General features: G+C 41.6%; 1 protein-coding gene across 3 annotated transcripts in view; it reads right to left on the reverse strand.

The window, feature by feature from the left end:
* Positions 1–5,938: 5,938 nt before the first annotated feature.
* Positions 5,939–14,415, reverse strand: part of LOC129859509 (neural cell adhesion molecule 2-like) — a 441,041-nt gene continuing 432,564 nt past the window's right edge. For 2 of the 3 annotated variants that reach the window (XM_055929372.1, XM_055929371.1), the window contains exons 16-17: positions 11,696–11,812; positions 5,939–9,179 (exon numbers count right to left, since the gene is read on the reverse strand). In XM_055929372.1, coding sequence (XP_055785347.1) covers positions 9,065–9,179; positions 11,696–11,812 — 232 coding nt within the window. In that variant the 3' untranslated portion in view covers positions 5,939–9,064. The remainder of the gene's footprint in view (positions 9,180–11,695; positions 11,813–14,415) is intronic. The other variant, XM_055929373.1, reaches the window with a different exon arrangement.

Below are 14,415 nucleotides of genomic sequence, written 5' to 3' on the forward strand. Positions count from 1 at the left end.
AACCTCCAGAGGTTGAGGAAATGTTGCTTGTCACCTAAAACCCTCAAACTTTTACAGATGCACAATTGAGAGAATCCTGTCGGGCTGTATCACCGCCTGGTACGACAACTGCACCGCCCACAACCGCAGGGCTCTCCAGAGGGTGGCGTGGTCTGCACAACGCATTACTGGGGGCAAACTACCTGCCCTCCAGAACGCCTACAGCACCCAATGTCACAGGAAGGCCAAAACGATTATGAAGGACAACAACCACCCGAGCCACTGCCTGTTCACCTCGCTACCATCCAGAAGGCAAGGTTAGTACAGGTGCATAAAAGCTGGGACCAAAAGACTGAAAAATAGTTTTGATCTCAAGGCCATCAGACTGTTAAACAGCCATTGTTTACACAGAGAGGCTGCTGCCTACATGCAGACTTGAAATCATTGGCCACTTCATAAAATGGATCACTAGTCACTTAAATAATGCCACTTTAATAATGTTTACATATCTTGCATTACTCATCCCATATGTATACATTGTATTTTATACCATCTATTGCATCTGGCCTTTGCCGCTCGGTCATCCATATATGTATATGTATATATTCTTATTATTTTTATTTTTTATATTAACCTTTATTGAACTAGGCAAGTCAGTTAAGAACACATTCTTATTTACAATGACGGCCTGTGTTAACTGCCTTGTTCATGGGCAGAATGACAGATTTTTACCTTGTCAGCTTGGGGATTCGAGGCTACCTGCAATCACTTTACTTAGATTTGTTGGTATTAGGTAGTTATTGTGGAATTGTTAGATTACTTGTTAGATATTGCTGCACTGTCAGAACTAGAAGCACAAGCATTTCGCTACGCTCACAATAACATCTGCTAACAATGTGTATGTGTACAATTTGATTTGACCTTATGAAAAGCTGTAGACCACACTATCTACCAAGAGAGTACTCATCTATATTACTCGTAGCCATCTATTTACCACCACAAACCGATGCTGGCACTAAGACAGCACTCAACCAACTCTATAAGGCCATAAACAAACAGGAAAATGCGAATCTAGAAGCGGTGCTCCTAGTGGCCGTGGACTTTAATGCAGGCAAACTTAAATCCATTTGACCTAATTTCTACCAGCATGACACATGTGCAACCAGAGGAAAAAAAAACTCTAGACCACTTTTGCTCCACACACAGAGATGCATACAAAGCTCTCCCCCGCCCTCCATTTGGCAAATCAGACCATGATTCTATCCTCCTGATGCCTGTTTATAAGCAAAATCTAAAGCAGGAAGTACCAATGACTCGCTCAATACAGAAGTGGTCAGATGACGCGGTTGCTACGCTACAGGACTGTTTTGCAAACACAGACTGGAATATGTTCCGGGATTCATCCAATGGCATTCAGGAGTATACCACCTCAGTCATCGGCTTCATCAATAAGTGCATCGACGACGTCGTCCCCACAGTGAACGTTCGTACATATCCCAACCAGAAGCCATTGATTACAGGCAACATCCGCATCGAGCTAAAGGCTAGAGCTGCCGCTTTCAAGGAGCGGGACAATAATCCGGACGCTTATAAGAAATCCCACTATAACCTCAGACGAACCACCAAACAAGCAAAGCGTCAATACAGGATTAAGATTGAATCCTATTACACTGGCTCTGACGCTCGTCGGATGTGGCAGGGCTTAAACTATTACGGACTACAAAGGGAAACCCAGACGCGAGCTGCCCAGTGATGCGAGCCTACCAGACGAGGTAAATTACCTTTTATGCTCGCTTCGAGGCAAGCAACACTGAAGCATGTACGAGAGAATCATCTGTTCTGGACGACTGTGTGATAACGCTCTCGGTATCCGAAGTGAGCAAGACCTTTAAACAGGTCAACATTCACAAGAACGCGGGCCCAGACAGACTACCAGGACGTGTACTCAAAGCATGCGCAGACCAACTGACAAGTGTCTTCACTGACATTTTCAACCTCTCCCTGACCGAGTCTGTAATACCTACATGTTTCAAGCAGACCACCATGGTCCCTGTGCCCAAGAAAGCGAAGGTAACCTGCCTAAATGATTAACGCCCCGTAGCACTCACACCGGTAGCCATGAAGTGCTTTGAAAGGCTGGTCATGGCTCACATGAACAGCATGCTCCCGGATACCCTATACCCACTCCAATTTGCACACCACCCCAACAGATCCACAGATGACATAAGCTCAATTGCTCTCCACACTGCCCTTTCCCACCTTGACAAAGGGAACACCTTTGTGAAAATGCTGTTCATTGACTAAAACTCATCGTTCAACACCATAGTGCCCACAAAGCTCATCACTAAGCTAAGGACCCTGGGACTAAACATCTCCCTCTGCAACTGGGAGGTGTTGACTTCCTGACAGGCCGCCCCCAGGTGGTAAGGGTAGGCAACTACACATCTGTCACGCTGATCCTCAACATATGCCCTCAGGGGTGTGTATTTCGTCCCTTCAGGTACTCCCTGGAGGCTTGCCGAACATGCCCCCATTAACTTCGACAGGGCTGGAGTGGAGCGGATCGAGAGTTTTAAATTCCTTGGTCTCCACATCACCAATGAACTATCATGGTTCAAACACATCAAGATTTGGCATGGGTTCCCGGATCCTCAGAAAGTTCTACAGCTGCACCATCGAGAGCATCCTGACGGGTTGCATCACCGCCTGGTATGGCAACTGCTCGGCATGTGACCGTAAGGTGCTACAGAGGGTAGTGTGTACAGCCCAGTACATGCTGTGGCCAACCTCACTGCCATCCAGGACCTATATACTAGGCAGTGTCAGAGGTAAGCCCAAAAAACTGTCAGAGACCCCAGCCACCCAAGTCATACACTGTTTTCTCTGCTACTGCACGGCAAGTGGTACCAGAGCGGCAAGTCTAGGACCAAAAGGCTCCTTAACAGCTTCTACCCCCAAGCCATAAGACTGCTGAACAATTAATTAAATGGCCACCGGACTATTTTACATTGACCCTCCCAATTTGTTTTCTACACTGCTGCTACTTGCTGTTTATTATCTATGCATAGTCACTTCACCCCTACCTACATGTACAAATTATCTCGACTAACCTGTACCTCTGCACATTGACTTGGTACCGTTACCCCCTGTATATAGCCTGGTTATTGTTATTTTATTGTGTTACTTTTTTAAAATGTTAGTTTATTTGGTAAATATTTTCTTAACTCTTTCTTGAACAGCATTGTTAGTTAAGGGCTTGTAAATAAGCATTTCACGGTAAGGTCTACACTTGTTGTATTCGGCGCATGGGACAAATAAAGTTTGATTGGATTTACAATAGGCCAGCACAGACTAAATATTGATCAACATGAACACTCATGAGTAATAAAGGTGCAAAATAATGGTGAGACATCATTTGACATTAAAAAGAATTAGAACCATAAGCCTAATATAGCCTGTAATGTTTTTTGAAAAGGGAAAAGTTTGTTAAATGGTTAGTGAATTTGATTTCCTTTAATTTACTGTTCAGTTATGACGCTAGCAAAATGTTGATCTAGTGATCGACTCATTCTATGAATGAATAACTATGACATACAGTATGTTGGGTCTGTCTTCACACGCTTCACAGCATATCCCCCCTTCTTTGCCTTGGGAAAGCTGATTTTATATCACAGCATTCGATCTGCGGTGGTTGCCTGGGAAGCTGTGCTGTGACGACCCTCCCACTCTGTCTGCCGTATTCTGTCTCTTTGCTCTTGTTTTCCTTAATAGGATGTCTGCGGGCGGAGCCGGGAGGGTCGTCAGCAAAATTGGACACACCTGGGCTCGGGTGTGTCCCGGGATAAATACACCTCTTCCCCATTCAATGGGGAGACTCTCTCCATGCAGACACACTTACATATTTTGGTTGTGGCATTTTTGTGGCCGGTGGTTTACTTTGGTACCTATTCACAGCCCTCATTATCACATTTATGCACGCAAACACTCACTTACACTACTGATTACTGACTACACACACCATTGTTAATTGTATTTAGTTTACTTCAGTTAATAAATATATTTTGTTATTCCTTATCTCCACGTTGTCTCCCTTTTTGTTACGAACTTCGAGCCGGTTCGTGACATGTGCAGACAGAGTAGATGTTGAATTTCTAAAATGTCTATCATTACAGTGTGGTGATAGTGGAAGGACAAAAGGAGATGGCAAAATATGATTTTCAGAGGTAATTTACAAATACTATACACACCGCAACTATGTGCTGGCAGTTCTAAGACTCAATGTATGGGGCTTAGGGATGGAAGAACAAAAACAATATAGCGACTATCAGGTATGTTACAGAAAATACACTGTTCACAAGTCAAAGCATCTACAGCCACAGTTGCATTATCTAACTTTAATGTTGGCTAACATGTCAGACTCATCAAATGCTGATACTTACATAATGGTCAACGCTTGCAAGATCCACTGTCAATAATGGTACAGCATCTGTCTTCAGGATTAGCTTCCTGGCAAGACCTATCGTATGTTCTCCCCCAACTGATAAAGCAATTTCACTCAAAATATACACTGCACATGCGTGACCATATCGTAATTTTATGTGCAGCCTTTCCACCCAAAATGCAAAGCAGCCACTGCTGTCGGATGTCTTCATTCTTCGGGAAATAGTGTAAGGTTATTTTTACACTACGGCATCCAGTCACAACACAGTGTGCTTTTTCCAGCATGCTGGTAAGTAGCTTTCTAGCTAACAGTCAACCCCCAGATGAAACGTTACCAGTATCTTTGGTAGTACGTTCTGCTTGAGCTTTACGGTTTATAAACAAAGCCAAAGCAAGGTAAAGGTGCACATGTGATAACGTTTTTAAAGCGGTGCATATTGAAATTATTTAAGATGATAAGAGGCTACCATTGGTGTATTACATTTCTGTCTTTATTGCATAAAGCCGGAAGTAAATCCATGGTAATGCCTGCCTCCTCAATCCAATTGTTTGACACGGGGGGAGGGGACCAGTAACTTCCTGATCAAACTTGATCAATGTACCAGTTATTCATTTTTCATATGTGGGTCACCCTACTTTGAACTGGTTTCAGCCAAATATCATCCAATTTGGTGAAAAGTCCATTAACATCGAGCAATAACATAGAGAAGCCCTCAAAGCCAAATCAAACCATCAGTGAACAGTGCCCTCTCGTAGTGAAAACAGAGCAGCGAGGAGAGAGGCGAGTAGTGCGAGTACATGTTATCTATAAACTTCAAATGAGGTTTGAAGAGGGGGCAACTTTGAACCATTTGGAGCCCTTTGAGTTGAGCTCTAAGTTTTTTGGGGTAAGTTATCGTTAAGAAAGCACTTTGTCTCTTGAAATAGAATCAAGTTTAATATGTTTTGCTCGGCCCCTCTCATCCGAGGCTTGCTGATATGGTTTGGAAGCAACCTTGGTGCGATTGAGGTTTATTTACAAATATGCACTTACTGACTTTTCATAAAGTGCTAAAGCATGCTGATAAATGGTGTTTTTGGAATATTCTCAGTTAAAATACTATTTATTGTATTTCAATTACTTTCGCATACATTTCGAAGTGAGTATTTGACTATTTTCTCTTTGAAAATAAAAGTAGTACACTTGTAAAATATTGGCATATATTTGAAAATACTCCAATACAAAGAAAATAAATATTTAAAATACAAATGCTTAAATACAAATGTATTTCAACCCAGGTCTGACATTGAATCAATTCCCATTCAAGTTTTGTGTTGCACCACTACACTCTGTGCTCTGTATGAGGATCTGTGTCCCAAATGACACCCTATTCCCTATATAGTGCACTTCAGTGTACCATTTGGGACACCCCCAATTATTCTTTAATTCTCTTCACATGGGTCACCAAATGTAGTAAAACCAAAACCAAGATAAAAGACGAGATGAAACCTCCTGAATGGCTGACTCCCACATGCATCATCTTTTACCAGGACATGTTTATTTACAGATGATACAATGACAGGAGGTTTGTTACAGGGTGTTCCACAGGTTACAGCCACGTCGACAGTTTCCACCACCTGCGTAAGCACACTCAGTCTGGGGAGTCCAGAGGGGGACAAGAGGGGGGGACACAATCCACGGAGCTAGAAACACACCAGTACTCTCTACAGAGACAGAGACGGAGTCCGAGGGGGAGAGATTTGGGAGGAGGGAACGGGGGAAAAGACTCATATTCAGATGTAAAATTACATGTACAAATCTCATGGCCATCAGGCACTGTGTTCCCTATTTACAGTTGTCTTAACAGGCTACAGAGCAACTCCAAGATTGCAGGTACAGTTTACACATCGTGCTTTGGGGGAGAAAACAAAGCCAGTTTTATGGGGTAAAACCAATGGAGCAAAAAGGGGTAGAGGGGATTCTCAGACACACATGCAGAGCGCTCCAGCCAGAGAATTGATGATAATCCGTTTTTAAATTCAGTGTAAGACACACGCAGCACACATGGACTTATACTTACTTACTTATGTATGTACAGGCACGCACACACACGCGGTATCACACACATTTCAGTGCTCAAATACTGTATGCTGCCTGTGCTAAAACCCCAGTCACCCTAGCAGAGCTAACTGTCAGAGTCCACCTAGCTCTCAAGCAGTGGCAAATACTAAATTTCACAGCATTCACAGCACCACTGTATAATTAACGACAGGTCATTACAAACTAATGGGCAGCACGTCGGTGTCCGTTACGTCAACTCTGCAAGGAACAGTCCAGTCTCCAAAGAGTATGTGTGCCGCTCCCTCGGCTAATGGCAAACAAGCCAATTATTCAATTTTTATTTAATGGTTTACACTGTTGCCACTGCAGCAAGGGACCAGGGGGACAATGGGCCGTGGGAAAACCAAGGCATGCTATTATCTTTGTTACAGCCTCCATTGAAATGCTGTGAAGTGGCCTAAGGGCTCACTGTGTGTGTGTTTTCTTGAGGGTAAAGTGATGAATAGTCAAGATCACTGTCACGTCATCACTGAACTGTCGGACCAGAACTAAAATAAGTGTTTTTTTTTCAGCTGGAGAGCGTTCACACAAGAAAGCCTGTTTTTGCTTTTGAAAAAAGACTCATATTTTCCGGGTCTATTTACATGAGCTTTGTAAAATATCTTTTTTTTCTTTACCTATTTACATGACAACATCGGATACATAATATGACCAGAAAAAAGTTATTGTTTTTTGATCATTAATTTTGGCATTAAACTAAAATCAGCTATAATGTAAGTGTATCTAAATAGTATGACTGAAATACTTTATGCCCGTGTGTTGGAGTCTAGTCTTTAGCTGTTGAGAACAGAACAATTAGACATTCATTGGTTTTCACCTTTAGCCAATAGAATGGTGGCACAACTTTCAAATGAAACAAACAATATCGGGCATGACCGTCTTTTCCTTTTTATAGACTACTTTTTGTCCCAATAACTACTCACAAAACTGCATGACAACCACATTATTTTCACATTTCAATTTCATGTCAACCACAATTGTTTTTTTTCTTGTCTTTGAGAAAAAATGGCCAAAAAAATGTTTTACTGCAAAAAATGAATTAAAATAACATTCAATGTAAAGCAGAGTAACCATGAAATAACACAAAATGGTCTCTGTTGTTTATTGTTGTGTGAGATAACAAGCGCTGTAGCCTGGTTACGGATACACCATGAAGACGGTTAACATATACACAGGAAACATTACCTATAACTCTAAGGGCTCGGTACAGATGATATTTCTGCCAAAAAACAGCAGTACTCTGTTTTTGACATTATTGGTTATGGCATCACATCAAAACCAGTGCTAAAACACAGCCTTGCACAATCCCCTACAATGAAGCCAGCTCATTGGTCAACAGTGGCAGGTGTAACTATGTTCATATTCTGTTCAAAATATTTTAAATTTCCTGACTAACTTCCTGACCACACAGACCATGTGTACTGACCATGTAGTCTTCCCAGATGTAACCACCTAGAACCATAATGAATCTTGGGGGATTCTTTCCGACTGGCTAACAAATAGTTGTTATCATCAGAGATTTTTTTCCTGTCATGCTTTCACCTTATGGAAATACATGGTACACTAGTAAAATAATGGAGACAGACGGTCTGCATAGTTAACGCAAACGATTTTGATCAAATATGCTGAATATATTTACACAAAAATAGCTCTCACACTTATAACAGCAGACACACGCTTCGGTGGAAGCTCTCATTCAGACACACCAAGACGAGTATCACTACAATGTGCAAAGGTACCTTTACAGTACCTGTTCATTTTTTCATCTTCTTTAAAAGAAAAACAAAACAAAATGGTGGCATAACCGATGAGCAAGCTCCACATTCTCTGAGCCGGAAGCTCAAAAGAGGAGTGGGCATACTCAGTCATACAGGGGCGAATGTAGCGTAGTACACAAGCATTAGACAGGACAGCCCAGACATCACATCTTAGACCAGAGCCGCAATAGAATACAGACGAGACTGCTGCAGTGAGGGTAGGGTAGCTTACTCTGTCAATGCTACTGTTGGAGATCTTTTTATCAGGCACAGCAGACTTGAGTGGGAGTTGATAGTGGCGGTACTTATCCGTGTGACAGAGAGCTTTGGTGTGTATGTGTGTATGTGTTCGTGTGTTTATGCATGTGTGTAGGAGCGGGTGTGTTTTTGCAAATGAGGATTGAATAAGAGGGGGAAGGAAAATAAATAAAAGCAACGTATAAGCAACGGCAAAGGCGTAAAAAACAACAACAAAACCAAAGTCGGAGGGAAAAATTACAAACAATATTACAATCACTGATCAACACGAAGTGTCCTCGACTGGAGCCATCTTGGATAGAAACAAAATAATTGATTAGTCACATAAACGCTTGTTGTTGGGGACTTCCTCTCTCTTTCTCTCTGGCTTGCTCTCTCTTATTTGTATTTACACACACTTTTCTTTTTCTCTGGGCCCTTATGGACATTTATTTTTTTATGTGTTGTGTTTTTTTCTGTGTTTTGATCTCAGGGTAAGATGCTCCGAAATGTTCTCGTTTGCAGCGAGGGGCAAAAAGGCACAGACGTTTTATGCTTTACTGTCGTCCTGCTTTGTGTGGATGCTGTTGTCGCTGTGCACTTTGATCTCGATCATGTCGGGCTTGAGCGTCTCCTTCCCGTTCTCCTCCTTCAGCGGTAGCTTCCTGTGGGAGAGAGACAGAGGAGACAGACGCGTCTGAGTGAGAGACCTCAGATGAAAGGGTTAATTATAACTACATATTTCACTAAACCCACGTCTCACTCATGACCATGGCTGTTCATTGTTAATTACGGTAACAGTACAGAGAAGACACTCATAAACAATCAATACATAGAAATGTGGAATGTGAAAGGACTTTATCACCCTGTGAGCCGTATACATTTTGATATGACATTTAGCTAAATCATTTACATAAACACATACAGAGCATGCATCCTTATTGGCAAACTATAAGAGGTGGGATGAGTGGTAGTTTCCATGGCAGCATAGAGTGAGCACGATGGAGAATGATGCAACCATAACATAGGTAACGTTCCCCTACTGCTACTAAATGCATGTAATACATTCAAAGTTAGCACTACCTGACTGACTGTCTAATTCATTAATTTACTTTGTCAATATATTAATATGGTGGTTTATAATGTCAACAGTTTCAACAGCCCTCAAATGACTTACTGAACATACACTACCGTTCAAACGTTTTTGGTCAGTTAGAAATGTCCTTGTTTTTTTTTTGTCCATTAAAATAACATCAAATTGATCAGAAATACAGTGTAGACATTGTTAATGTTGTAAATGACTATTGAAGCTGGAAACGGCAGATTTTTTATGGAATATCTACATAGGCGTACAGAGGCCCATTATCAGCAACCATCACTCCTGTGTTCCAATGGCACGTTGTTAGCTAATCCAAGTGTATCATTTTAAAAGGCTAATTGATCATTAGAAAACCCTTTTGCAATTATGTTAGCACAGCTGAAAACTGTTGTTTCTGTGTTCTTTTGCCCATCTTAATCTTTTATTTTTATTGGCCAGTCTGCGATATGGCTTTTTCTTTGCAACTCTGCCTAGAAGGTCAGCATCCGTAGTCGCCTCTTCACTGTTGCCGTTGAGACTGGTGTTTTGCGGGGCGTTTGTTTCTCAAACTAGACATTCTAATGTACTTGTCCTCTTGCTCAGTTGTGCACCGGGGCCTCCCACTCCTCGTTCTATTCTGGTTAGTCATCTTGCACTGTTCTGTGAAGGGAGTAATACCCAACGTTGTACGAGATCTTCAGTTTCTTGGCAATTTCTCACATGGAATTTCTCAGAACAAGGGTAGACTGACGAGTTTCAGAAGAAAGTTCTTTGATTCTTGCCAATTTGAGCCTGTAATCGAACCCACAAATGCTGATGCTCCAGATACTCTAGTCTGATGAAGGCCAGTTTATTGCTTCTTTAATCAGAACAACAGTTTTCAGCTGGGCTAACATAACTGAAAAATAGGTTACTAATGATCAATTAGCCTTTTTAAATGATAAACTTGGATTAGCTAACACAACGTGCCATTGGAACACAGGAGTGATGGTTGCTGATAATGGGCCTCTGTACGCCTATATTGATATTCCATAAAATATCTGCCGTTTCTAGCTACAGTAGTCATTTACAACATTAACAATGACTACACTATATTTCTGATCAATTTGATGTTATTTTAATGGACAAAAAATTAGCTTTTCTTTCAAAAACAAGGACATTTCTAAGTGACCCCAAACTTTTGAATGGTAGTGTACACAAGAAATACGCAAACAAAAAAGGATGTAACTAAAACAATCCTTACTCTATAACGTCGGAAATACAACCAAGAACAATCTACACCGATTCATTTACAGTACTCATACAAGCTCAGTCGATTAAAGACAACACTACAACTATCAAATCCAGTAGCGTTCAACGATCCCATTGGCAAGGTACACCCTTGTGTTGAAGAGGCCTGTTATAAGATGGAATAAACATTGACTTTGGCCCCTGGCTGTTGAACCATATACTGTAGAACGCTCTTCAATGACTGGACACGGTTGTGGCCTGAATTCACCATACTCTTTCATACTAAAGCACATTTCCACCACTATATGTCCAGTCCATTACTACAACCTATAACCATGTCCTTAAATGATATCAGTTAAGTGAGTGCAAGGGCAACACCATTAGCCAAGACCTAGAAAACACACTAAAACACCAACTCCTTATGCTTCTTGTCATTTTCAGCTAAAGTGCCCTTTTCTACTAATATGGCTGCATATTTGGGTTAGGGTGGGGTTACATTATGCAGCATTTAGACGAGGGACGCAAAACACATCATACCAGTAAGCATAGCTGGACATGAACTCAAGAAAGAGGGGGATGGCAAAAGCAAGCCAGCACGCTCGTATGCGCTGCTAGGGTGATTTCAGTAAACAATCACTGTAAATCAACATCCGGTAGAAAACAACGCTACGGCAAAAGTTTAAATATTTGAACTCTGGGGGAAAGTCCCTTCTAAAGTCGCAACTGACGGCATTCACCGCCTGCCTCAATGGCATTTACCGTCGTGCTGTCATTGAAAACAATGACATTCGGATTGTCGTCTACCTCGTAACCATCTAAATACAGCATTAGGGTGGACAGGGCCTTAGAATCCTAGTGGTTCTGGTTCCTTACTCTGGCTCTGTGAGCGGTGTAGTCTCGTTGGGTTCGTGCACTGGGCTCCCATCGTGGTTAGTTATTCTCTCCTCTTCCGTTCTCATCTCAACGATAGGATCCTTGGACCCATCGCCCCTACGCACAAACACACACAGGCATGAGCATGCACATGCGTGCGCACACAGTTACACACAAACTTCAGCACATCCATTTGTTACACAAAGCAGACAGAAGCAGCGCTTTCCTGTTCTCCTCTCTCCTTCTCTTCTATGATATCTCCAGCGGCCATGTCTCCACGCAACCTTGTATACTTAACCCTCACACAGAATGCTGAGGCGATATCTCAGTGTGCCTGCCTGTAATCTAACAGAGCCTCCAAGTGACACCAAAGTACAGTGGGGAAGCCTCTCTCGTTCCCTCGCTTGCTCTTTCCTACGACAACGTTAATCGCGCCAATAAGGCTATCCACACCAGTGCTTTGGGGCTTGCTGACAATCCAAAGGGATTGAATTGGGCTGAGCCGGGGGAACCTGGCTGGCCCTGGGTTCAACCACTTCCTATCTCAGGGGTTTTGGGTGTTAAGCTCCACAGTATGTCAGTAGTGACTCTGAGGGGGCCGATGTCCTATAATAAGCCTGAAAAATCCAAATTGCCGGGCATACACTGCTCAATTTTTTTGCCACAAATTCGCCACGTTTTTGCCGTACCAGACAACTTTCCATGATCGGGGTGAAATCCTATGAAATAGGGCTAGGATTAGTACGTTGGGTCTCACAAAGTTTGAGCGTGTCAAGGACACACGCATGATGGCTGTTCCATTCTCCAGACCCCTGTCGGTTGTCTGAGAATTTTCTGACATTTGGTCGTACATCTTGTAGTATGTGCAGTACTATGATGCGATTGGGCAAGGACTGCTGACAATAGCCAATGAGTACTCAGCATGTGAGACCAACAATGATGGCGAAGAAGAAAGCAACAGCAACACACACATGGAAGATAGATTGGAGAAGCTGTGGAGAGAACGCAATGCCTTTTCAATGGCAAGTTCATTTTACATGGCCTGGTGACCCGGATGAGCGGAGTTTGCTCATTTTAGACCATTCCATTGGTCCTTAAGTGAAATCTCCACCCACCCGTTGGCACCAATATTACATCTGCATCCTACCATGATAGAAACCAAAAAGATAATTTCATATTATCATTTTTATTTCATATTAAGTCCATACTCTGCTCCTCTGTCTCTTTTTTTAATGTTTCTGCACATAATAATATGCACACTAATAACTCACTGTTTGCGTGTCAGAAATTCTTTCCTATGACAACCGAGAATCTCAGGGCAAGATCAACTAGGGAATCATTGTGTAATGTGAGCAACCTGGGGTTGAGGAGGGACAGAATGAAATATTTGGGACAAGGAAATTGGCGCACGTCCAAGTTGTTAAGATTTTAGAAGCGTGTAGTGTATGCCAAGCATAAGGTTCATTCCTCAAACAGTCTGAGAAGGCCGAATATAAACATGTAAAGACAATTGACAAGTACCATCCACATTAAAGCGGCCCCACTCTGCATTTGGCCTACAGGCTTGTAGTTTGAGACCCCTGCTTTAAAGACAAGGGAGAAATGAGTCCAAGTCCTCTAAACAGCATGTAGGAAGCACATATAAACCATGCTTTTTACGAAGCTAAAGTGCAGTGCTCAAGTCCCACCAGACCTTACATATTCAATTATAACCTAAAAACATAAGACAACACTCCTAAGCCAAAGATTACTATTTCCTCCAAGATGCAGAACTAGTCTTACAAACCTAAAAAAACACGGTCAGTTACTTTGCCACTATATTTCCCACTTAGTGAAAAGTGTACAGTGCTTTAAATGCTAAACAATAATTAAGTATAGGAGATTACTTGTACATTTATCTCTGTAGAAGACATAAATGGGTTAATCAATCATGTTGGGTGTTCATAGTTATTCATAGTAGTATTAGGTCCCCAAATGCATTTCTCTCTATTTTAACATGTGTTAATTTGTTTTTTATAATGCTGTGCTTGTTTATTTAGTTTTTTAAGCACTTTGAGATTATTTTTTGGTACTGAAAAGCACTATACAGTATAAGCTAAATAAATGATTCTGATTATGACTTATTTCTGTTTGTATAGAAACACAATGTGAATCTATTAAAAAGGGCACACCGTTTATTAACACCTTTTCCACATAAGCACGTCCTTGCTCAATACAAAATGAATTATGGCAAAAACACATCAAATATGCAACTAAATAATTATACATTGCTAATGCACATTTGTATGCATAGTCACCTAAAAATGCTGAAAGCATGCATTCCTGAAATCAATTAATAGTTCATTAGCCAGTGAATTAAAGTAATTTTAATTTCATCAAATTGTTTAGTGATAATGTGATTCTTTGGGAAATATAAAGTTGGCCGCTATTGTGCAGGAAGGAGTGGGAAATAATAGCAAATACGGGCTGGTTGGTGTCCCTTTCCCTCTGCCCTTGTTCAACCACCCTGCAGATCTGAGACAATGAGTTGGTATAAGCAGTAGTTCTAGCTATTTTCTTCTATTTTGCTTACACTGATTTTAATCAGATCTAGCGAGGCTGCAAAAAAGGGAACAACTTTTTGGAATGAGATGCTGCCCAAAGCAAACTGGTAAAACACGCTGTATGCTTCCCGTCATAGACATGAACCATACACGAATTACGAATCACAACCCTACACA

This window comes from Salvelinus fontinalis, chromosome 7 (genome assembly GCF_029448725.1).
Source record: "Salvelinus fontinalis isolate EN_2023a chromosome 7, ASM2944872v1, whole genome shotgun sequence".
In the NCBI taxonomy this organism is placed as follows: Eukaryota; Metazoa; Chordata; class Actinopteri; order Salmoniformes; family Salmonidae; genus Salvelinus; species Salvelinus fontinalis.